Source organism: Bombina bombina, chromosome 10 (assembly GCF_027579735.1).
Source record: "Bombina bombina isolate aBomBom1 chromosome 10, aBomBom1.pri, whole genome shotgun sequence".
NCBI classification, from domain to species: Eukaryota; Metazoa; Chordata; class Amphibia; order Anura; family Bombinatoridae; genus Bombina; species Bombina bombina.
In genome coordinates, this window is record NC_069508.1 from 136,468,589 (window position 1) to 136,494,359 (window position 25,771).

Here is a 25,771-nt window from a genome sequence, read left to right on the forward strand (position 1 = left end):
ATCAATATTATCTCTGCAGTTTTAAAATTCACATCTGCTGGAGCATTAACCAATTATGTTCTAAATCTGATATACAAAGCTTTATTCGTCATAATATTCACACACATGCTGTGCTTACCAGCTGTTAGTTTAAATACACTTCAGCTGATCTCCAGGAGTAAATATCTTCTTATTACCTATATCTGCTTTTAAAATACAGAGATTTAATCAATTTATGTGGGAGGAGTGGTTTAGAGAGATCATATGAGGTATAAGGAGAGTTCAATGATTAAAAGTGGGAAAAATCAAAATGTTACCTTAAAGGCAAAATCATTTAAAAATGTTTAACCCCTTAACAACCTTACAACAATGCCAGTAGGGGACCTACTCAACAGAGGGCCCTGGTGCAAAAGTGTTTTTTGGGTCCCCCAAAAGGTAACTCAGTAGTAAGCAATAGTAATAATATACATGCTGTCCTGTATAATGAGGAATTTTGAGGAGAGATGGATAGATAGATTGACCTGCAACCTGCACTAATCAAAAGGCTCCCCTGCATTAGAATTGTAAATATTCTGCACACACATATATGGACTAACTGCCATGCCCCCCCCCCCCCCCAACACTAGGGCCCTGGTGCCATCGCACCTGCTGCACCAATGGTAGTCCCGTCCCTGAACAATGCACAAATACTGATATAAACATGCAGTATAAAACCTTTGAAAAACTTACTTATAAGCTCCCAGTTTAGCACTATTGATGAGGTTAGACTGGGACACCCACTGAAAGGGGCTGGGAAAAAGGAAGAGCAGACCCTCCCCTGCATATGAAAAGACCCATTACATAACCAGGAGTCTGTAGACATCAGTATACATCTGATACTTTGGGGCTTCGTTTGGAGTCTGAAAATCAGCACAATGTTATTTAAAAATAAGCAAAACTATACATTTTTACAAAAACACTCCCAGATTGGTTATATAAATGCATTATCTACAAAACATGTATGCAAATAAAAATCTAGAGTACAACGTCCCTTTAATGTCACACTGAGAAGTAGCTAGCGATTATTGCTGTGTTCTAGCACTGCATACAAGGTTGCTTTTCCATAGTCACTGCATGCAGCCTGATATTTAACAAAGTGGAACATGCACTTTGAAATATAATATTTAACTTTATAACACCACTTATGATGTATTGTATAGTGCAAGGAAATACATCTATAACTCTTTTTTTCCTACATTGCTTTTGCTCTGCTGCATGAACATAGTATTTTATTACACCTTAAATGTAACTTAAATTGGTTGTAATGAAGTGAAATGTACACTGTGGCCCTATTCAATATACTTTTACAAAGGACGTTTATATTTTGCCAGAAATATTGCATCAAGGTATCGCAACAGAACCCTTGTGTGCAGCAACAGATAGCTGAAGAAAATGCTTTTTTATTATTTATTTATTTTAAATGGTAGTTTTCCTTATTGAAGACCAATTTGAAATGCGTTGGTTATCAAGACTGAGGTTTTTTTTCTTGAGATAGGGGGGATTTAACAGTCTGTATTAGTTCATCAGCTACAAACATATACACAACTCAAAAATAGAGATATAGTATACACAATGTGTGTGTATGTATGTATGTATGTATATATATATATATATATATATATATATATATATATATATATAAATAAATATTTAGTGTCCCTTTAATTGCTCTGCTAGAAGTCTCACATGATTCTATTAGAAGGAGCCTACATATTTATCAACAAAAATCATCTAATCTCTCCATTATATGGTTTTCGTAAAGGGACACAAAACAAATTTTTTTATGTCATGATTCAGATAGAGAATGCGATTTTAAACAACTTTCCAATTTACTTCTATTATCTCATTTGTTTTGTTCTCTTTATATCCTTTGTTGAAACGGATACCTAGGTAGACTCAGGAGCTGCTGATTGGTGGCTGCACAAATATGCCTCATGGTATTGGATATCAAGAGAAGGAAGCAAATTCGATAATAGAAATAAATAGCAAAGTTGTTTAAAATGGAAATCTCTGTCTGAATCATGAAATAATATTTTGGGGTTTCATGTCTCTTTTAATGGCATGATGCTGATAAAGTTTTAACAGTTCACTGAAAACTCTATCAACAAATATTTCAGAACGTTTCTCATTCTTTTAATTGTATGTGAGTTCACTGGCTGTTGTTTGGAGGTTTAATAGTAACCTTAAAGGGATAGTCTAGTCAAAATTAAACTTTAATGATTCAGATAGCGCATGCAATTTTAAGCAACATTCTAATTTTCTTCTTTCTCTTGGTATCTGTTCAGCACCTGGGTAGCTCTTGATGTCTTAATGTAGCCTCCAATCAGCAAGCACTACCCAGGGTGCTGAACCAAAAATGGGCTGGCTCCTAAGCTTAGATTCCTGTTTTTTTCCAAATAAAGATAGCAAGTGAACAAAGAAAAATGTATAATAGGAGTAAATTAGAAAGTTGTTTAAAATTGCCTTCTCTATCTGAATCATGGAACAAAAAATGTGGGCTTCTCTTCTCCTCATCCTACCCACTTGTACTCTGTTAACCACAAGCCTACCTGTTCTTTAAACCATCTTTATACAAGTTCATCTTCATCAGGCACTCATAGGTCGGACCCTCTACCTCTACTCCTATTCATTTTTGTTATTGTATTTTGTCATTTAGTGCAAATAAATGATGATAATAATAATATTAATGCTATATTTAAAGGGTCATGAAACCTACATTTTTTTCTTTCATGATTCAGATAGAGAATACAATTTTAAGCAACTTTCCAATTTACTTCTATTATTTAATTTGCTTCCTTCTCTTGTTATCCTTTCCTGAAAGCTTTATCTAGCAAAGCTCAGGAGCAGCAGAGAACCTAGGTTCTAGCTGTTGATTGGTAGCTGCATATATATATATATATATATATATATATATATACAGTATACATCGATTGTAATTGGCTCACCCATGAGTTCAATCAGAAACCATTAGTGGATTGTTGCTACTTCAACAAATGATACCAAGAGAATGAAACAAATTAGATAATAGAAGTAAATAAAGTTGTTTAAAATTGTATTCTCTATCTGAATCATGAAAGAAAAAAATTTGGGTTTCATGTCCCTTTAAGTGTTTTTCCCCCTGAATCCTAGTTATAATACTAATGGTTATTCTGAACTGACATCGCTCACATAGCATCCTGATCTCAGATATGCAATTAATTATAATATACTTAAAACTTCTCTCCTTGAAGAAATTGCTTATTATTTGTTTCTCATTTATTTTTTATTTTTTTATTATTTAAATTAAAAAAAATAGTAAACAGAAAAAAAAAAGATGTTGCCAAATCTATGTAGCATATTGAAAAGGGCCTTAGGTAATGTATTTTAACACTTTAAGAATTACCATCCTAACGTGTTTTTATTTTTTATTTTGCTTATAACACCTTTCGCATCAATACAGTCCTGCTTTATAGTTGTTATCTGTATCAATAAAACAGCTAATATTGTTATAACCCAAATCTACTCTCAAACTAACTTAGTAGCAGTTTTTTTGTTTACATCAGGTATGTCACTTAATGTAATATTTTTTTTAATTCAAGTGGTATTAATAGCGTAATTGACGCAAGATCTGTGGGAATGAAGATTTTCGAAGACTATGCGAGTTCCTGGTATTGGATATTGATGTAAGTGACTTTTTTCCATTTTAAGTTGCTTTAAAAGAGTTAAAAGCAGGATATGTTACTCTTATCTTAATTACTTGCAGGTGGTAACACCGTTTAGCGAAATACAATCTGAAGACTGGACCTTTTTGATCTGTACTTTTCATGTTAAACAAATCTATAGACTTTTTTATGTCAAGTAACATAAATGGTATTATAGATAACAAAAAATCTAATTTTCTCAATATGGCTTATATACCTCCTGACTTTGTAACTTTTATTTTCATGCTGACCTAATAATTCTAAATGTGTTGGCAATTGGTTATTTATAGTTTATCTACAAAAGAACGTATTTCCCTAATATTGTTCTATCTCTTCTTTCTAGTGCACTCTTTATTGCTATGGTTATAAGTCTACTTTTTCTAATACTCCTGAGGTTTACAGCTGGAGTATTTTTCTGGATTTTTATATTCGGTGTAATTGGAGTGGTAGGATATGGTAAGTGCTGTTTTTTGTAATGTTTTTAAGAATTAATTAATGAGAATCACACTTTATAATTCCCTATGCAGTATAAGCCAATATATCTTCAGAAGAACATACAATTTAGTCAATTTTATGAATTTACTTAAAGGTACATACAACACTTTGAGATGGTAATATAAAATTATAAATTGTGTGTGTGTATATATATATATATATATATATATATATATATATACACACACAGTGGATATAAAAAGTCTACATACCCCTGTTAAAATGTCAGGTTTCTGTTATGTAAAAAAAATGAGACAAAGATAAATAATTTCAGAACTTTTTCCACCTTTAATGTGACCTATAAACTGTACAACTCAATTGAAAAACAAACTGAAATCTTTTAGGTGAAGGGAAGTAAAAATAAAAAAATAAAACTAATACTTTGTTGAAGCAACTTTTGATTTTATTACAGCAGTGTTTTTCAACCAGTGTGCCGTGGCACACTAGTGTGCCGTGAGAGATCCTCAGGTGTGCCACGGCAGACTGACAACAGTGTGACATATTTTTTAAACTTTGCTTGTTTTTTACTCCCAGTGCAGGGGTAGTTTGTAGGAGGCATGGCATAACAGCACAATTCATACAGTATGTGTTTGTTTGTGTGTATGTATGTGTGTATATATACATATATTAGGCTACAATGTGTGATTTTTTAAAAAATTTTGGATGGTGGTGTGCCACAGGATTTTTTAATGTAAAAAAGTGTGCCACGGCAAAAAAAAGGTTAAAAATCACTGTATTACAGCACTACTGTTATCTGAACACATGATTTGTCAGGAAAGACCTACTAGAACAGCTGAACTTTATTTGGGGTTAATCAGAGGCACTTTAAGTTATGGCAGGTGTGTGATGACTCTTATTTAACATGGTTTTGAATGTGATTGTTTAATTCTGAACACAGCTACACCCTCAGTTATAAGGTGCACCCTTATGCAACCACATTATTTTAGTTTCTTTGTTTACTTCCCTCCACCTTAATGATTTCAGTTCGTTTTTTAATTAAGTTGTATAGTTTATAGGTCACATTAAAGGTGGAAAAAGTTCTGAAATGATTTATCTTTGTCTCAATTTTTTACATCCCAGAAACCTGACATTTTAACAGTGGTGTGTAGACTTTTTTATATCAACTGTATATAAGAAAAATCCCTGCAAAATACTTTCATTATTTATTTATTTTATCCCCTTTTCCTGTAATTCCATTCTGAGATGGTGATGAGCATTTCAGTTCCTGTTAGAAATGGAAGTGAAGAACACTGTTATATTCCACACAGCCATTAGCTGCACACTCTAGTGACCTATTTCTAACTGTTCCTAATTGGCCACAGCAGAGAAGATAACCTAAGTTACAACATGGCAGTTCCCATTGTTTTATAGACACTAAAACTTTCCACTTATTTTGTCAATATTTAAACAGCTAATGAAACTTTAAAATATACATCTAGATGTTTTTCTCAGACTCATCTTTTTTTTTTAATGCATCATTCTATCTAGCATTTATTTGGCATTTAATTTTCTGGCACATTAAATATAAAATCTCCATATCTTTTTTGATTCCTAAATAAATGTACATATAAGAATTCATTAGTGTAATGAAATTGGATTATATATACAGTGTGTGTGTATATATATATGTGCGTGTATATATATATATATATACACATACACACACACGCACACACTCATGTAATCCTTCACAATGGTGCAACATGACAATATTCCGATGCTGCAAATACAATGCAGTTGGCACAAATTGACTTTTAGCACAAATTAGTGACAGGTTGTGTTAATGGTATCAAGTTTCCAAACATCCTTTGAGACCAGGATTTAGAGTGGCAGAAAATCAAGATCTAAGAGGTTCATCTTTTCTCTCTTTCTTTTTTTTTTTACTATAATAATTTCCTTTCAAGTCTAGTTAGTTATTGAGTTTTCCTATTTGGTTTTTGCTACTTTCTTATCCTTTCTGCACTATATTAAATCAAACATAAAGGCAAATGCTTATATAAAACTTATAAATGAAGTTACAAAAGAATTAGATTTGGTTATTTGGTTTTTGCTACTTTCTTATCCTTTCTGCACTATATTAAATCAAACATAAAGGCAAATGCTTATATAAAACTTATAAATGAAGTTACAAAAGAATTAGATTTTATTTTCCTTTTCACTTTGCCTTCCCTTCTTTTCCTTTCAACAATATTCAAAACCAAGGGCAGAGGCAAATACACTTAGAATACAGACTCAAAATCCTCTCTTACGGCAACAGTAGCATGTTATCATATATGCAACACTTCCCCACATGTTAATTGTTGCTGGAAACAGTACAGACTATTTCTCTTGTTAAGTGTAGTCAGTCCACGGGTCATCCATTACTTATGGGATTATATCTCTTCCCCAACAGGAAGTTGCAAGAGGATCACCCAAGCAGAGCTGCTATATAGCTCCTCCCCTCACATGTCATATCCAGTCATTCTCTTGCAACCTAACTAAAGATAGGTCGTTGTGAGAGGTCTGTGGTGTTTTTAAACTTAGTTTATTTCTTCAATCAAAAGTTTGTTATTTTAAATGGCACCGGAGTGTGCTGTTTGTTTCTCAGGCAGCATTAGAAGAAGAATCTGCCTGCGTTTTCTATGATCTTAGCAGACGTAACTAAGATCCACTGGCTGTTCTCGCACATTCTGAGGAGTGAGGTAACTTCAGAAAAGGGGAATAGCATGCAGGGGCCCCCTGCAAACGAGGTATGTGCAGTAAATTATTTTTCTAAGCAATGGAATTGACTGAGAAATTACTGCTGATACCAATGTAATGTAAGTTCAGCCTTAAATGCAGTGGTAGCGACTGGTATTAGGCTGATGAGTGTGTGTACACTGAAGTATTTTTCTAGGGAATGGAATTTGACTCAGAAAATACTGTTAATACTGAAGTAATGTATGAGCCTTAACTGCAGTAAAAGCGACTGGTAGCAGGCTTATTAATAACACTTCATAACTTTTAAAATGTATGTTCAAAACGTTTACTGGCATGTTAATCGTTTTTTGTGATGTACTTGGTGATAAAACTTATTGGGGCATGATTTTTACCACATGGCTAACTTTTGTTTCTGCATAGAAACAGTTAACTGAGCTTCCCCACTGTTGTAATATGAGTGGGAGGGGCCTATTTTAGCGCTTTTTTGCGCAGTAAAAATTCAGTCATAATCTTTCTACTTCATCCTCCATGATCCAGGACGTCTCTAGAGAGCTCAGGGGTCTTCAAAATTCATTTTGAGGGAGGTAATCAGTCACAGCAGACCTGTGACAGTGTGTTTGACTGTGATAAAAACGTTAATTATTAAATTGTTATCCGTTTTTGGGTATTAAGGGGTTAATCATCCATTTGCTGGTGGGTGCAATCCTTTGCTAACTTAATACATTTACTGTGAAAATTTGGTTGCTAAAACTAATTTGGTTCATTGTTATTTCAACTGTGACAGCTTTTTGTGCCTCTTAAAGGCACAGTAGCGTTTTTTATATTGCTTGTAAATTTATTTGAAAAGTATTTTCCAAGCTTGCTAGTCTCATTGCTAGTCTGTTTAAACATGTCTGACACAGATGAATCTGTTTGTTCACTATGTATGAAGGCCAATGTGGAGCCCCATAGAAAGTTATGTACTAAATGCATTGATGTAACTTTAAATAAAAGTCAGTCTTTACATGTAAAGAAATTATCACCAGACAACGAGGGGGAAGTTATGCCGACTAACTCTCCTCACGTGTCAGTACCTTTGCCTCCCGCTCAGGAGGTGCGTGATTTTGTGGCGCCAAGTACATCAGGCAGGCCCTTACAAATCACTTTGCAAGACATGGCTACTGTTATGACAGAAGTATTATCTAAATTGCCAGAATTAAGAGGCAAGCGTGATAGCTCTGGGTTAAGGACAGAGCGCGCTGATGATGTGAGAGCCATGTCTGATACTGTGTCACAATGTAGAGAACATGAAGACGGAGAGCTTCATTCTGTGGGTGACGGATCTGATCCAGGGAGACTGGATTCAGAGATTTCTAATTTTAAATTTAAGCTTGAGAACCTCCGCATATTGCTAGGGGAGGTATTAGCGGCTCTGAATGATTGTAACACGGTTGCAATTCCAGAAAAATTATGTAGGTTGGATAGATACTATGCGGTACCAGTGTGTACTGACGTGTTTCCTATACCTAAAAGGCTTACAGAGATTATTAGCAAGGAGTGGGATAGACCCGGTGTGCCTTTTTCCCCTCCTCCCATATTTAGGAAAATGTTCCCTATAGATGCCACCACACGAGACTTATGGCAGACGGTCCCTAAGGTGGAGGGAGCAGTTTCTACTTTAGCTAAGCGTACCACTATCCCGGTGGAGGATAGTTGTGACTTTTCAGATCCAATGGATAAAAAATTAGAAGGTTACCTTAAGAAAATGTTTGTTCAACAAGGTTTTATCTTACAGCCCCTTGCATGCATTGCGCCTGTCACTGCTGCGGCGGCATTCTGGTTTGAGTCTCTGGAAGAGGCCATTCGCACAGCTCCATTGGATGAAATTATGAACAAGCTTAAAGCACTTAAGCTAGCTAACGCATTTGTTTCTGATGCCGTCGTACATTTAACCAAACTTACGGCTAAGAACTCCGGATTCGCCATCCAAGCGCGCAGAGCGCTATGGCTTAAATCCTGGTCAGCTGATGTGACTTCTAAATCTAAATTGCTTAATATTCCTTTCAAAGGGCAGACCTTATTCGGGCCCGGCTTGAAAGAAATTATCGCTGACATTATGGGAGGTAAGGGCCATGCTCTGCCTCAGGATAGGGCCAAATCAAAGGCCAAACAGTCTAATTTTCGTGCCTTTCGTAACCTCAAGGCAGGAGCAGCATCAACTTCCTCCGCTCCAAAACAGGAAGGAGCTGTTGCTCGTTACAGACAGGGCTGGAAAACTAACCAGTCCTGGAACAAGGGCAAGCAGGCCAGAAAACCTGCTGCTGCCCCTAAGACAGCATGAAGAGAGGGCCCCCTATCCGGAAATGGATCTAGTGGGGGGCAGACTTTCTCTCTTCGCCCAGGCTTGGGCAAGAGATGTCCAGGATCCCTGGGCGTTGGAGATCATATCTCAGGGATATCTTCTGGACTTCAAAGCTTCTCCTCCACAAGGGAGATTTCATCTTTCAAGGTTATCAGCAAACCAAATAAAGAAAGAGGCTTTTCTACGCTGTGTACAAGACCTCTTACTAATGGGGGTGATCCACCCAGTTCCGCGGACGGAACACGGGCAAGGATTCTATTCAAATCTGTTTGTGGTTCCCAAGAAAGAGGGAACCTTCAGACCAATCTTGGACTTAAAAATCCTAAACAAATTCCTAAGAGTTCCATCATTCAAAATGGAAACTATTCGAACCATCCTACCCATGATCCAAGAGGGTCAGTACATGACCACTGTGGACTTAAAGGATGCCTACCTTCACATACCGATTCACAAGGATCATTATCGGTACCTAAGATTTGCCTTCCTAGACAGGCATTACCAGTTTGTAGCTCTTCCCTTCGGGTTAGCTACGGCTCCAAGAATCTTTACAAAGGTTCTGGGCTCACTTCTGGCGGTACTAAGACCGCGAGGCATAGCGGTAGCTCCGTACCTAGACGACATTCTGATACAAGCGTCAAGTTTTCAAACTGCCAAGTCTCATACAGAGATAGTTCTGGCATTTCTGAGGTCGCATGGGTGGAAGGTGAACGTGGAAAAGAGTTCTCTATTACCACTCACAAGGGTTCCCTTCCTAGGGACTCTTATAGATTCTGTAGAGATGAAAATTTACCTGACGGAGGCCAGGTTATCAAAACTTCTAAATGCTTGCCGTGCCCTTCATTCCATTCCACACCCGTCAGTAGCTCAGTGCATGGAAGTAATCGGCTTAATGGTAGCGGCAATGGACATAGTACCATTTCCGCGCCTGCATCTCAGACCGCTGCAATTGTGCATGCTAAGTCAGTGGAATGGGGATTACTCAGATTTGTTCCCTCTACTAAATCTGGATCAAGAGACCAGAGATTCTCTTCTATGGTGGCTTTCTCGGCCCCACCTGTCCAAGGGGATGACCTTTCGCAGGCCAGATTGGACGATTGTAACAACAGACGCCAGCCTTCTAGGTTGGGGCGCAGTCTGGAATTCCCTGAAGGCTCAGGGATCATGGACTCAGGAGGAGAAACTCCTCCCAATAAATATTTTGGAGTTAAGAGCAATATTCAATGCTCTTCTAGCTTGGCCTCAGTTAGCAACTCTGAGGTTTATCAGATTTCAGTCGGACAACATCACGACTGTGGCTTACATCAATCATCAAGGGGGAACCAGGAGTTCCCTAGCGATGTTGGAAGTCTCAAAGATAATTCGCTGGGCAGAGTCGCACTCTTGCCACCTGTCAGCGATCTACATCCCAGGCGTGGAGAACTGGGAGGCGGATTTTCTAAGTCGCCAGACTTTTCATCCGGGGGAGTGGGAACTTCATCCGGAGGTCTTCGCTCAACTGATTCATCGTTGGGGCAAACCAGATCTGGATCTCATGGCATCTCGCCAGAACGCCAAGCTTCCTTGTTACGGGTCCAGGGACCCGGGAGCGGTGCTGATAGATGCTCTGACAGCCCCTTGGGTCTTCAACATGGCTTATGTGTTTCCACCATTTCCAATGCTTCCTCGACTGATTGCCAAGATCAAACAGGAGAGAGCATCGGTGATTCTGATAGCGCCTGCGTGGCCACGCAGGACCTGGTATGCAGACCTAGTGGACATGTCGTCCTGTCCACCATGGTCTCTGCCTCTGAGGCAGGACCTTCTAATTTAGGGTCCTTTCAACCATCCAAATCTAATTTCTCTGAGGCTGACTGCATGGAGATTGAACGCTTGATTCTATCAAAGCGTGGCTTCTTGGAGTCGGTTATTGATACCTTAATACAGGCTAGGAAACCTGTTACCAGAAGAATTTACCATAAGATATGGCGTAAATATTTATATTGGTGCGAATCCAAGAGTTACTCATGGAGTAAGGTTAGGATTCCTAGGATATTGTCTTTTCTACAAGAGGGTTTAGAAAAGGGCTTATCTGCTAGTTCGTTAAAGGGACAGATTTCTGCTCTGTCTATTCTTCTACACAAGCGTCTGGCAGAAATTCCAGACATTCAGGCTTTTTGTCAGGCTTTGGCTAGGATTAAGCCTGTGTTTAAGACTGTTGCTCCGCCGTGGAGCTTAAACTTAGTTCTTAACATTCTGCAAGGCGTTCCATTTGAACCCCTTCATTCCATTGATATCAAGCTGTTATCTTGGAAAGTTCTGTTTTTGATGGCTATTTCCTCGGCTCGAAGAGTCTCTTAGTTATCTGCCTTACATTGTGATTCTCCTTATCTGATTTTTCATTCAGACAAGGTAGTTCTGCGTACTAAACCTGGGTTCTTATCTAAGGTAGTTTCTAACAGGAATATCAATCAAGAGATTGTTGTTCCATCATTGTGTCCTAACCCTTCTTCAAAGAAGGAACGACTTTTGCATAATCTGGACGTAGTCCGTGTCCTGAAGTTCTATTTGCAGGCAACTAAAGATTTTCGTCAAACTTCTTCCCTGTTTGTCGTTTACTCTGGACAGAGGAGAGGTCAAAAGGCTTCAGCTACCTCTCTCTCCTTTTGGCTTCGTAGCATAATACGTTTAGCCTATGAGACTGCTGGACAGCAGCCTCCTGAAAGAATTACAGCTCATTCTACTAGAGCTGTGGCTTCCACTTGGGCCTTTAAAAATGAGGCTTCTGTTGAACAGATTTGCAAGGCTGCGACTTGGTCTTCACTTCACACTTTTTCAAAATTTTACAAATTTGACACTTTTGCTTCTTCGGAGGCTATTTTTGGGAGAAAGGTACTTCAGGCAGTGGTTCCATCCGTTTAAAGTTCCTGCCTTGTCTCTCCCTTTATCCGTGTACTTTAGCTTTGGTATTGGTATCCCATAAGTAATGGATGACCCGTGGACTGACTACACTTAACAAGAGAAAACATAATTTATGCTTACCTGATAAATTTATTTCTCTTGTAGTGTAGTCAGTCCACGGCCCGCCCTGTCTTTTAAGGTAGATCTAAATTTTAATTAAACTCCAGTCACCACTGCACCCTATGGTTTCTCCTTTCTCGTCTTGTTTCGGTCGAATGACTGGATATGACATGTGAGGGGAGGAGCTATATAGCAGCTCTGCTTGGGTGATCCTCTTGCAACTTCCTGTTGGGGAAGAGATATAATTCCATAAGTAATGGATAACCCGTGGACTGACTACACTACAAGAGAAATAAATTTATCAGGTAAGCATAAATTATGTTTTTTTCCTTAAAGAGAAGGGGTGCACCATATAATAGTGGGCACCAAAAGTATGGACCTCTGCCTCACACTCGGGAACGTTTTATATAAAAATAATACCAAAAAAAAAAAAATAATCAAATAAATTCTTCTATAATTGATGTATTGGAAACTCTGCAATTTTGTTTTGGAACTTGGATTAGCATTTAATCATTTATTGGGCACTTCGGTACTAAAACTTGTTTAATGTGATTTTATGCAGAAGCGGCTCTCTAATTAGGCAAATCAGGCAGCCGCCTTAGGCCTCGCACTCGCTGGGGCCTTGTGGCTGACTAATTTATTTAATTAGAGACTTGCCTCACTCCGATGTGCAGTGACCTTAATGGTGCCTCTATTGATGTGTGTACTGCACACTTTTGCGCATGCAGCGTTAAGGTATTTTTTTTGCACGCTCAGCGTCACTCAGCCAGTCCGCTGCAATGTTTTTGACGTAGCCCCTCCCTTCAAGTCCCTCACTTGTGGTGCTGAAGGCGGGCGGAACATCTAGAGCAGATCCTCCCATCTCTATAATCCGTCCGGGCCATTTAAAAAGCCTCGACACCCAGTTAATTTGTCACATAACCAAATATGACACATCTGGACTATAAATGATTAATTGGGAGAACATTTGAAGATGTGGTATCTTTGCAAGTGGATTGCAATTATTGGAACTCTTAAATCAGTTATATGCAGCTACTTGGAAGATCAGTGCAGTTAGAAGGGGAGGTAAACAGTTTTCTGTGTAAAAATATTACACTGGGTAGCACTTGCTGATTGGTGGCTATATAAAGAAACAAAGAGAACAAATAAATATTGATAATAGAAGTAAATTAGAAAGTTGCTTAACCCCTTAATGACCGCAGCACTTTTCCATTTTCTGTCCGTTTGGGACCAAGGCTATTTTTACATTTTTGCGGTGTTTGTGTTTAGCTGTAATTTTCCTCTTACTCATTTACTGTACCCACACATATTATATACCGTTTTTCTCGCCATTAAATTGACTTTCAAAAGATACCATAATTTTCATCATATCTTATAATTTACTATAAAAAACATTATAAAATATGAGGAAAAAATGGAAAAAAACAAATTTTTTCTAACTTTGACCCCCAAAATCTGTTACACATCTACAACCACCAAAAAACACCCATGCTAAATAGTTTCTAAATTTTGTCCTGAGTTTAGAAATACCCAATGTTTACATGTTCTTTGCTTTTTTTACAAGTTATAGGGCCATAAATACAAGTAGCACTTTGCTATTTCCAAACCACTTTTTTTCAAAATTAGCGCTAGTTACATTGGAACACTAATATCTTTCAGGAATCCCTGAATATTCATTGACATGTATATATTTTTTTTTAGAAGACATCCCAAAGTATTGATCTAGGCCCATTTTGGTATATTTCATGCCACCATTTCACCGCCAAATGCAATCAAATTAAAATTTTTTTTCACTTTTTCACAAATATTTTCACAAACTTTAGGTTTCTCACTGAAATTATTTACAAACAACTTATGCAATTATAGCATAAATGGTTGTAAATGCTTCTCTGGGATCCCCTTTGTTCAGAAATAGCAGACATATATGGCTTTGGCTTTGCTTTTTGGTAATTAGAAGGCTGCTAAATGCCCCTGCGCAAAATACGCGTATTATGCCCAGCAGTGAAGGGGTTAATTAGGGAGCATGTAGGGAGCTTCTAGGGTTAATTTTAGCTTTAGTGTAGTGTAGTAGACAACCCCAAGTATTGATATAGGCCCATTTTGGTATATTTCATGCCACCATTTCACCGCCAAATACGATCAAATTAAAAAAAACGTTAATTTTTTCACAATTTTAGGTTTCTCACTGAAATTATTTACAAACAGCTTGTGCAATTATGGCACAAATGGTTGTAAATGCTTCTCTGGGATGCCCTTTGTTCAGAAATAGCAGACATATATGACTTTGGCGTTGCTTTTTGGTAATTAGAAAGTCGCTAAATGCTGCTGCGCATCACACGTGTATTATGGCTAGCAGTGAAGGGGTTAATTAGGTAGTGTGTAGGGAGCTTGCAGGGTTAATTTTAGCTTTAGTGTAGAGTTCAGCCTCCCACCTGACACATCCCACCCCCTGATCCCTCCCAAACAGCTCCCTTCCCTCCCCCACCCCACTATTGTCCCCGCCATCTTAAGTACTGGCAGAAAGTCTGCCAGTACTAAAATAAAAGATTTTTTTTTTTTTAAAAGAAAAAAAAAAAAAAGCATATTTACATATGCTGTGTTTAGGATCCCCCCTTAGCCCCCAACCTCCCTGATCCCCCCCAAAACAGCTCTCTAAGCCTCCCCCTCTGCCTTATTGGGGGCCATCTTGGGTACTGGCAGCTGTCTGCCAGTACCCATTTTGCACAATCAAATGTTTATTTCTTTTTTATTTTTTTAATTTTTTCTGTAGTGTAGCTTCCCCCCCCCCCCACGGACCAACCCCCACCACCTAAATAACGAATAAGGTTTTTTTTAAAAAATTACTGGTCCCACTTTTATTTTGGGACACATTTTTTTCTGTAGTGCAGCGGTCCCCACCCGATCCCTGCCCCGGCGCGCGCCCGCGCGCGCCCCCTCGTGCACGTGCGCGCACCCCCGCGCGCGCCCGGACTTGCACGCCCACGATCCCGCCCCCCTCCACATGACCAGGGCCATCGATGGCCGCCACCCACCTCCCACACCGGCTCCCACCCACCAACGATACCGGCCATCGATGTCCGGTGCAGAGAGGGCCACAGAGTGGCTCTCTCTGCATCGGATGGCCATCTAAGGTTATTGCAGGATGCCTCCATATCGAGGCATCACTGCAATAACCGGAAAGCAGCTGGAAGCGAGCAGGATCGCTTCCAGCTGCTTTCCACACCGAGGACGTGCAGGGTACGTTCTCAGGCATTAACTGCCTTTTTTCTGAGGACGTACCCTGCACGTCCTCGGTCATTAAGGGGTTAAAATAGCATGCTCTATCTGAATCATGAAAGAAAAATGTATGGGTTTCATATCCCTTTAATGAGAGCATTCGGTAACAACAATAACATAACTGTAGCATACAATTTGTATACATGTATTCACCATTGTTTTTTGGTAAAATATTTTATTAAAGAACACAAAGTTTTACAGTATGATTTACATGTGTAGTGCAGGATTTTATATGGGTATAGAACAGTGTTTCTCAACCTTTTTGTAGCAGGTACCCCTAATATTTACCTTAAGCTGCCCAACTGTAACACCTAAATACTAATAGGTTAAAAAATAAGAGGCAATGGTTTATGGCTTAGAATGTGACAAATTGGTTTGTGATATATTTTTTTGTTTTCAGGAATGTATGTTAAAACACACACATAACACACATATAGTTTAATATTGTATCACTTATATTATAAAAAGATATAAAGAGGGAAATAATATTATTTGCTACCACATCTATGCAACTAACTTCACATACACAACCAAGTGTTGTTTTTATTTATAGCAGTGTTTCTCAAAAAGGCTGGATTGGCCTACCAGGATACCAGGAGATTTCCCGGTGGGCTGCAGCAGCTGGGCCTTGGGCTTGAAAGCTACAATTTAAAGGGGTGATTATTGTATGCAATTTGGCTTTGGAGAGCATATAGCAACATTCTGGAACTTTTTTTTTAATACAAACTAATATAATTCTGAAACAAAATATTGGGGGAAGGAGTATCCCAGTTATCCCCTTTCAGAAAAATCGGGTGTGCGCATTATACTGAGTGAACGGAAAATAGGGCTGGTCCCAAAATTTTCCAGGGCTGCTTTTTATTCCCAGTCCGGCCCTGGAATTCTCAACACAAGTCCTCAAATGTGCATAACAAGCCAGAGGTTTCTTTACATGCGTAAAGGCGAGTCAGTCACAGTGCGTGAGCAATTGACCAGACCAAGCAGAGAAATATAATCTGGCCTGCCAGGTCTGCTTGAGGGTAGAAATGAGAAGAAAATGATTTCGGTCATACAATGAATGTCATCTTTATCTGCATCAGGACAAAAATAAATAAAAAATGGAACAGCAACCCACTCAGTACCCTTTACCAAAGTGCCAGGTACCCCAGGCTGAGACATAAGGGTATAGGATACATGACCTTACAAGAGAATTAAGCGTCATGTTGATTTTTTGCATTTCCTTTTTATTAAGAATGGCTGGACTCATATTGCAAATAACTCATACACTCATGAAACAGAACTTTTTGAGTCTTGTTGTTTTACTCCGGCCTTTTTTCACTTCTTTCCACTCAACACCCTTTTCTATAATTATCTTTTTCGACTTTCTACCCACTCCATTTTCAATGGCTCCTTTGTTCCTCATTGTCTATCCCTTGATTTACCTAACTTACATCCCCATTGCCTTTTTCGTCATTATTCCCTTTCCCCCTCTACTTTCTATATTACCTTTTTATCTTCTTTCGTCTTTCTCTTCTGGGTTTTACTTGTCTAATCCCCTGCCCCCCCCCCCTGCCTTGTACACTTATGTGCATCTTGAGGGGGGGTGCACTTTATATCCAAATTCAAAGGGAACAAAAACCCAAACATTTTATTTCTGGATTCAGACAGAGTATGCGATTTTAAACAACTTTCTATTTTACTTCTAGTATCAATTTTTCTTCGTTCTCCTCTCAACTTTTGTTGAAAACCAGGGATGTAAGCTCAGGAGCCTGCCCATGTCTGAGCTCTTTAACAACAGCAGTTTTGCAAAAATATTTTCCACTTGCAAGAGCACTAGATGGCAGCCCTATTTCCTGCCATATAGTTCTCCAAATACCTATGTAGGTTCCTCTTAACAAAAAATATCATGAGAACAAAGCAAATTTGATAAAAGAAAAAAATTAAAAAAAAAAAAAAATTAAATTGTAGGCTCTGTCTAAATCACAAAAGAAAATTTTTGGGTTTCATATCCCTTTAAGCAACTACTTGAGTCACGTTTTTAATGCCAATGAACCACCATTTGAACCACCAATGAACCAGCACTTTGACACTGAAATTATTTTGTAATTGGCTCCTTACATTTTTTTTTAATATTATTATTAGTTTCTTCTCTGGAAATTGTCTGCTGATACCCATATTTACTTCCTTTATATCCTTTCCTCCTTTAAACTGTCACATTTGCTCACCATCTAGGTTTTGAAAAACTGACATTACACAGCGGAGCAATAAAATATGGCTCAGTTTAGGACAACTTATGTCTCTGCCAATTGCTTTCATATCTCTTAATCTAATAACCTTCTCCATTCTTAACTCTGATTGTGGAATTTATCCAACAAGATGATTGACTTAAAATAAAAACTGGAAATGTATTTCCAACAGAACAAACTAGAGTTTTGAAACCATGTTTTAGAGCAGGATAATTCTTATTACTATTATTAGGCTGTCCTTACAATTGTATAAGTGGATTTCAGATACATTCCTCTTGCAGTATTTCTCTTTTGAAAGTAAATGCATTATTTAAGGGATTCTGACTCTTTCAATCCATAGCTTCTGTATATTTTCCTTCTAATTTATCTATCTCAGTTATTCCCCTTAATATCCTTTTTTTCCCAAGATATCATTTTACCTACATGTCAGAATTTCTTTAATCAGAACCAGATAGCGAAATCTAGAGTTTTTGCCTATTTGTTTTTCCAGACAGTTATAAAATTGCATTACATCATGAAATATGCCATCATGCTTGATTGCGTAAGGGGTCGGAACAAAGAAAACACTGCGTGTGATTGGCTTATACTTTACAGCTGATACCACAAAAGTGAGGACGGAGATAGCCACAGGCGTATCTGCTTTATGGTTAAAACCACCACCACATTAGTAACTATATATATATATATATATATATATATATATATATATATATATACAGTATATATATATATATATATATATATCCCTTTCACAATTGACTTCAGGTATCCCAGAGCTTTACATTTTCCAGCACTCTTTAGTGTTGTGATCAAGTGCAACACATAACTTACCACTTGTTATATGAATGATAATAGCGCACCCTGCCCTATCCATTCAAAGGGTAAGGCGCGTTAAGATTCTCTTGTAAACCTTTTTTAAACATCACTTCTAATATCAGAATATGCGAACCATAGATCGGGATCATTGTATGGGGGATTTCATTATTATTTTGGTGTCCCAATAAAATGGCGTTCAACAACCATCGCTAGGTACAGCACAGGACTGGACAGGGATGAAAAAAAGGCCCAGGTATTTAAAGGCAGAGCAGTCCACATCAGTTTTATATCTGTCACCCAGGTAGCCAAAATAGACCAGATCTTCTATCCTGCAGTAACTCTGCTTAACAGCCAAACAGAAAGTAACAGCTTTCCTATTGTCACCCATATTAAGAAAGGGTGAGGCTTCTATATAACAGTAAGGTCCACATAAGATCCTGGCCCATCAGGCATTTGCCCTGAATGCCCTATGGCCAGTCTGGGCCAGTGTTCCCCCTGCCTAAATATATACTTTAAAAGCTCAGGTCACAATGAAGTTTCTTAAAAACAGTTCATCACTAAATATTTTGGAATGAAATAAAAGCTAAAATTACATTCCCTCAATTCTGTAAAGAAACAGAGAGGATTCACTGTATTATAATGCACACTACATTACATATAGATTTGTAATGTGCTTCACGTGGAAACATTCACATTTTAATGTCGGAATTCCTTTATGTGATTTGTACTAATCCTGCCCTGTCTTTATTTTCAGGCATCTGGCATTGTTTTTGGGAATATGACAGCTTAAAAGGAGTACCCGGTGCTGACTTAACTATATATGACATTGGGTTACAGACGGACTTTAGAGTTTACTTACAATTGAGGCAAACGTGGTTAGCATTTAGTAAGTATTTCTTTGATGAAGTTTTTTTTTTATGGAAAAAGAGACTGGTTCATGGTAAAATGTTTACATCTATTTATTTGAACCTTTAGTAGAAATTTCTATTTGGTTTCTAAGGTTTTAACAGTTAATGTTTTTAAAATGATCAGACAATTCTAAATTCTGTTTTTACCAAGGCTACAGCACAGGTTTAAACATTATTACTAAAGATCTGTAAAGGCTTTGGTTTCTATAATATATATAGACATATAAATCTGTGTCTCAACCAGAATATAAAAATGGAGATAAAAGTAACTATTTGTTCACAAATTAAAGTAATTTTTGCACCAATAAAGAAAAGAGAAAATACTGGCTTCATATATATTAATAGGGACATTTATATTTTTGCACAACTACTACTGATGTATTAATTCTCATTTACTGATAGGGTTAATGGGATACTAAACCCAAATGTCTGTATAGCAGAGGGAGTTAAAGGGATACTGAACCCAATTTTTTTCTTTCATGATTCGGATAGAGCATGCAATTTTAAGCAACTTTCTAATTTACTTCTGTTATCAATTTTCTTCGTTCTCTTGATATCTTTATTTGAAAAAGAAGGCATCTAAGCTAAGGAGCCAGCAAATTTGTGGTTCAGAACCATGGGCAGCATTTGTTTATTGGTGCTGTCCAATCAGCAAGGACAACCCAGGTTGTTCACCAAAAATGGGCCGGCATCTAAACTTAAATTCTTGCTTTTCAAATAAACATACCAAGAGAATGAAGAACATGTGATAATAGGAGTACATTAGAAAGTTGCTTAAAATTGCATGCTCTATCTAAATCACAAAAGAAAAAATTTGGGTACAGTGTCCCTTTAAAGGGACACTGAACCCTAATATTATCTTTCAAATGTTGATTCTTGTTAACGTTGATGCAAGCCTATAGGGATCATATTTAATATTTAAAATCTTACTTTTGAATATTACTATATTACATAGAATATTTATAAGTTAATATCAAATATTTGAATTTTAAATATTCTTTAAACATTTGAATGGCAGACAGAATGTCAAGGTGAACATTCATTTTGTTTAAAGGGAGGGAGGTCTGATAAGTAAATCACATTTACAGTGATGAGTAGAAACAGCTTGATAAGTTAGAAAAAAACATATGATTGTGTGCAATAAAAACAAAAGCATGTACTAGGCCAGGTTTCTTCACACTTTTTCCCGAAGACCCAGTACCATGATACCACATACCTTTGCCACCCTATTTTTATGCTCAGTTGAAAATTTTTTGAAGTAATATACAGAAAGGTAGCTGCAATTTTTTACTAAAATGTGTGCATACTTTATTCCTGATTGTAGTGAAATTTGAAAGTGTTGTAAATGGTAACAGCACACACATCACACACACTCTCATGTGACACACACCACACACACTCTCAAACAACACACCACACTCTCAAACAACACACCACATACACACTCTCATAAAGCACACATACACACTTTCATACAGCACACATACACACACCACACACACTCTCATACAACACACACACTCTCATACAACACACACACTCTCATACAACACACCACATACACACTCTCATAAAGCACACATACACACTTTCATACAGCACACATACACACACCACACACACTCTCATACAACACACACACTCTCATACAACACACACACTCTCAAACAACACACCACATACACACTCTCATAAAACACACATACACACACCACACACACTCTCAAACAACACACACTTTCATAAAGCACACATACACGCACACTCTCATACAACACACACATACACACTTTCATACAGCACACATACACACACACTCTCATACAACACACACACTCTCATACAACACACCACATACACACTCTCATAAAGCACACATACACACTTTCATACAGCACACATACACACACCACACACACTCTCATACAACACACACACTCTCATACAACACACACACTCTCATACAACACACACACTCTCAAACAACACACCACATACACACTCTCATAAAGCACACATACACACACCACACACACTCTCATACAACACACACACTCTCAAACAACACACACTTTCATAAAGCACACATACACACACACTCTCATACAACACACACATACACACTTTCATACAGCACACATACACAAACACTCTCATACAACACACACATACACACTTTCATAAAGCACACATACACACACACTCTCATACAACACACACATACACACTTTCATACAGCACACATACACAAACACTCTCATACAACACACACATACACACTTTGATAAAGCACACATACACACACACTCTCATACAACACACACATACACACTTTCATAAAGCACACATACACACACACTCTCATACAACACACACATACACACTTTCATAAAGCACACATACACACACACACTCTCATACAACACACACATACACACTTTCATAAAGCACACATACACACACACACTCTCATACAACACACACATACACACTTTCATAAAGCACACATACACACACACTCTCATACAACACACACATACACACTTTCATAAAGCACACATACACACACACTCTCATACAACACACACATACACACTTTCATAAAGCACACATACACACACACTCTCATACAACACACACATACACACTTTCATACAGCACACATACACACACACTCTCATACAACACACACATACACACTTTCATAAAGCACACATACACAAACACTCTCATACAACACACACATACACACTTTCATGAAGCACACATACACACACACTCTCATACAACACACACATAAACACTTTCATAAAGCACACATACACACACACTCTCATACAACACACACATACACACTTTCATAAAGCACACATACACACACACTCTCATACAACACACACATACACACTTTCATAAAGCACACATACACACACACTCTCATACAACACACACATACACACTTTCATACAGCACACATACACAAACACTCTCATGCGACACACACCACACGCACTCGACCTAACATAAGGCATGCTGGAGGTTGTCCAGTGGTTGGATGAGGTGTATTTCTATACTGCTGGAGGAACACAGATATATGTTGTTCAGGTTCAGGTCTCTTTCCCTCTGCTTTTAAGCTTTTCAGAAAACCTTTAAGTGTTTTCACAAAACGTTCTGCTTGACCATTAGTGGCAGGATAATATGGTGCTGTTCGATGATGACAAATACCATTTTCTTTGAGAAAAACTTGAAATTGCTTAGAAACTAACTGGGGTCCATTATCTGAAACAAGCTCTCTGGGAAGGCCAAACGTTGCAAACAGTTTCTTTAATGCAGCAACTGTAGCGTCTGCAGTAGTCTGTGACATAATAAAAACCTCTGGCCATTTAGAATGTGCATCTACCACAATCGGATACATTTTATTTTCCACTGGTCCAGCACTGACCCATGTGGAACATCACGCTGTGCTTGGGCACATCCAGTGCAAGCTGAAACATAACGGGCAATATCCTCATTGATGGTTGATGGTTGTCCACCACACATGACCCCTTGCTTTCTGTTTCATGCGGACTATGCCAGGATGACCTTCATGAAGAATTTCAAGAATCTATTGTTGTAACACAAAAGGAATAACAACCCTTTCTTCCCAGACCAAACAGCCATCCCAAAGTGATAACTCCAGAGCCCTATTTTGAAATTACTTGAGATGTAATGGAGTCTTTACTGGCCAACCTTTGCATACATAAGCAAGTACCTCCCTCAGCACAGAGTCTTTGGCTGTCTCCTTTGCAATTTAATTTGCTGTTATCACCTCACAAAAATAAATATTTGATCTTTTTGTGGTAGTAAATTTGGAATCCATTGTCAATGGAAGCCAAGAGAAGGCATCTGCATTAGCATGTAGGCCATTTGGACGAAATTGTATATGATACTGGTAGGAACCCAGAGTCAAGGCATATCTCTGAAGCCTTGCTGCTGTTGTGGTTGAGATACTTTTCTGTGGGTTAAAACTTGTCAATAATGATCCCTAAGCAGCATGCAGTATCGACTATATATATATATATATATATATATATATATATATATATATATATAAAACAATAAAGGATAGAGAAGCGCACAAGAAAGGCACCCCTAGTGAAGCCTGTTTGTACTGATGTATTAAACAGAACAAGGTAAATAGAACCACTCACGTGATTTGACCTCAATCGATATGAGGTATAGATAAGACACAGGTTATAGTTGGTACAGTCGATATCTCCTTCTGCTTTCCCTTGTTCCTAGCTGTCCACTGTAATCCTTCAGGTCCTTGAGGAGGTCCAATACCGGCATTCACTTGTTCAAGAGAGAGTCCTCTTGAACAAGTGGATCCTCCCAGTGAGTGTCTGAAACAATAAAGGATAGAGAAGCGCACAAGAAAGGCACCCCTAGTGAAGCCTGTTTGTACTGATGTATTAAACAGAACAAGGTAAATAGAACCACTAACGTGATTTGACCTCAATCGATATGAGGTATAGATAAGACACAGGTTATAGTTGGTACAGTCGATATCTCCTTCTGCTTTCCCTTGTTCCCAGCCGTCCACTGTAATCCTTCAGGTCCTTGAGGAGGTCCAATACCGGCATTCACAGGAAACATATAACTGCCGCCACTCCCTGCACCACCTCCACCTGTACCGGATCCTGTTTCCTGTGAATGCCGGTATTGGACCTCCTCAAGGACCTGAAGGATTACAGTGGACAGCTAGGAACAAGGGAAAGCAGAAGGAGATATCGACTGTACCAACTATAACCTGTGTCTTATCTATACCTCATATCGATTGAGGTCAAATCACGTGAGTGGTTCTATTTACCTTGTTCTGTTTAATACATCAGTACAAACAGGCTTCACTAGGGGTGCCTTTCTTGTGCGCTTCTCTATCCTTTATTGTTTCAGACACTCACTGGGAGGATCCACTTGTTCAAGAGGACTCTCTCTTTATCAGAAGAAGCTGCAGAGGTCATGCAGGCACTTGGGAACCGATACAAGAGTGGTCATAAATTGACTTTATTGTATGCAACCCACTGACTTATAACACTTATGGTGCTGGATCAAGTTTGTATCTTAGTTAGACTTTGATTTGGCTTGAACCTATCATAAAACATCCAAATTGTATCACTATAGATATATTGTAATACTGTATAATACGCTGTACATACACATATAAGAGTAATACAATTGGTGTACACTTGTGTCTAGATACAACTTCTATCTTCCAGCATACACTCCTGAGCGCAGATATTCCTCTCTTTTATATATATATATATATATATATATATATATATATATATATATATATATATATATATATATATATATATATATATATATATAAAGATGACTCTTTTTTTTTTACTGCCCATATGATTGCCAGAGCCTCTTTATCTATCTGAGAGTAGTTTTTCTCTGCAGCTGTGAGTGCTCTGGAGGCAAAAGCCACTGGCCTGTCTGTTCCATCAGCCATGGAATGAGACAGAATGGCCCTCAGTCCATAATGTGAAGCATCACAAGCAATGGAAAGTGTTTTTTTCAAGTCCTAATGTACTAGAAGACGTGAACTATGGACTAGGGGGGATATCTATCAAACCGTCAACTGTGTTGCATTCGCCAGCATCAATACGCTCGCCTAACATTGCATCCGCGGATCTGAATACGATCTCCATATTTATAAATAAAGCCATCAAAAACACGCGCACCAAGTACCGGGCGATGAGCATCGGACTGTTGTTAACTAGCAGTCATCGATGACACTACTATTCGTGTTTTTCCCAACTTTATTTATACCATTTCACTAAACGCCGCCACTATACTAAAATGTTTAACCCCTATCCCGCCACCGCCGCAACCTAAATAGAGTTATTACCCCCTATCCCGCCGCTCCCTGCCACGGCCACAACCTAAATAAAGTTATTAACCCCTATCCCGCCACTCTCCGCCACCATCGCAACCTAAATAAAGTTATTAACCCCTATCCTACCGCTCCTCACCACCGCCACATCCTAAATAAACGTATTAACCCCTAAACCTCTGGCCTCCCACATCACCACCACTAACTAAACATATTAACCCCTAAATCGTCAACCCCCCACCTCGCCAAAAACTAAATTAAGCTATTAACCCCTAAACCTAACAATCCCTTAAATTTAAATTATAATTACAACATCCCTATCTTAATATAAATTAAAACTTACCTGTAGAATTCAAAGAAACTAATTTTAAACTATTAATTAACCTACCCTAACTATTATACTACAATTACATTAAACTACCAATAAAATAAATTACATATTAAAAAAACCT

The 25,771-nt window shown here is 38.0% G+C and overlaps 1 protein-coding gene across 4 annotated transcripts in view; it reads left to right on the top strand.

The window, feature by feature from the left end:
- Positions 1 to 25,771, top strand: part of SLC44A5 (solute carrier family 44 member 5) — a 373,508-nt gene that overhangs the window by 244,454 nt on the left and 103,283 nt on the right. For all 4 annotated transcript variants that reach the window (XM_053693344.1, XM_053693345.1, XM_053693342.1 and 1 more), the window contains exons 9-11: positions 3,597 to 3,680; positions 4,042 to 4,154; positions 19,282 to 19,413. In XM_053693344.1, the coding sequence (XP_053549319.1) occupies positions 3,597 to 3,680; positions 4,042 to 4,154; positions 19,282 to 19,413 (329 nt within the window). The remainder of the gene's footprint in view (positions 1 to 3,596; positions 3,681 to 4,041; positions 4,155 to 19,281; positions 19,414 to 25,771) is intronic.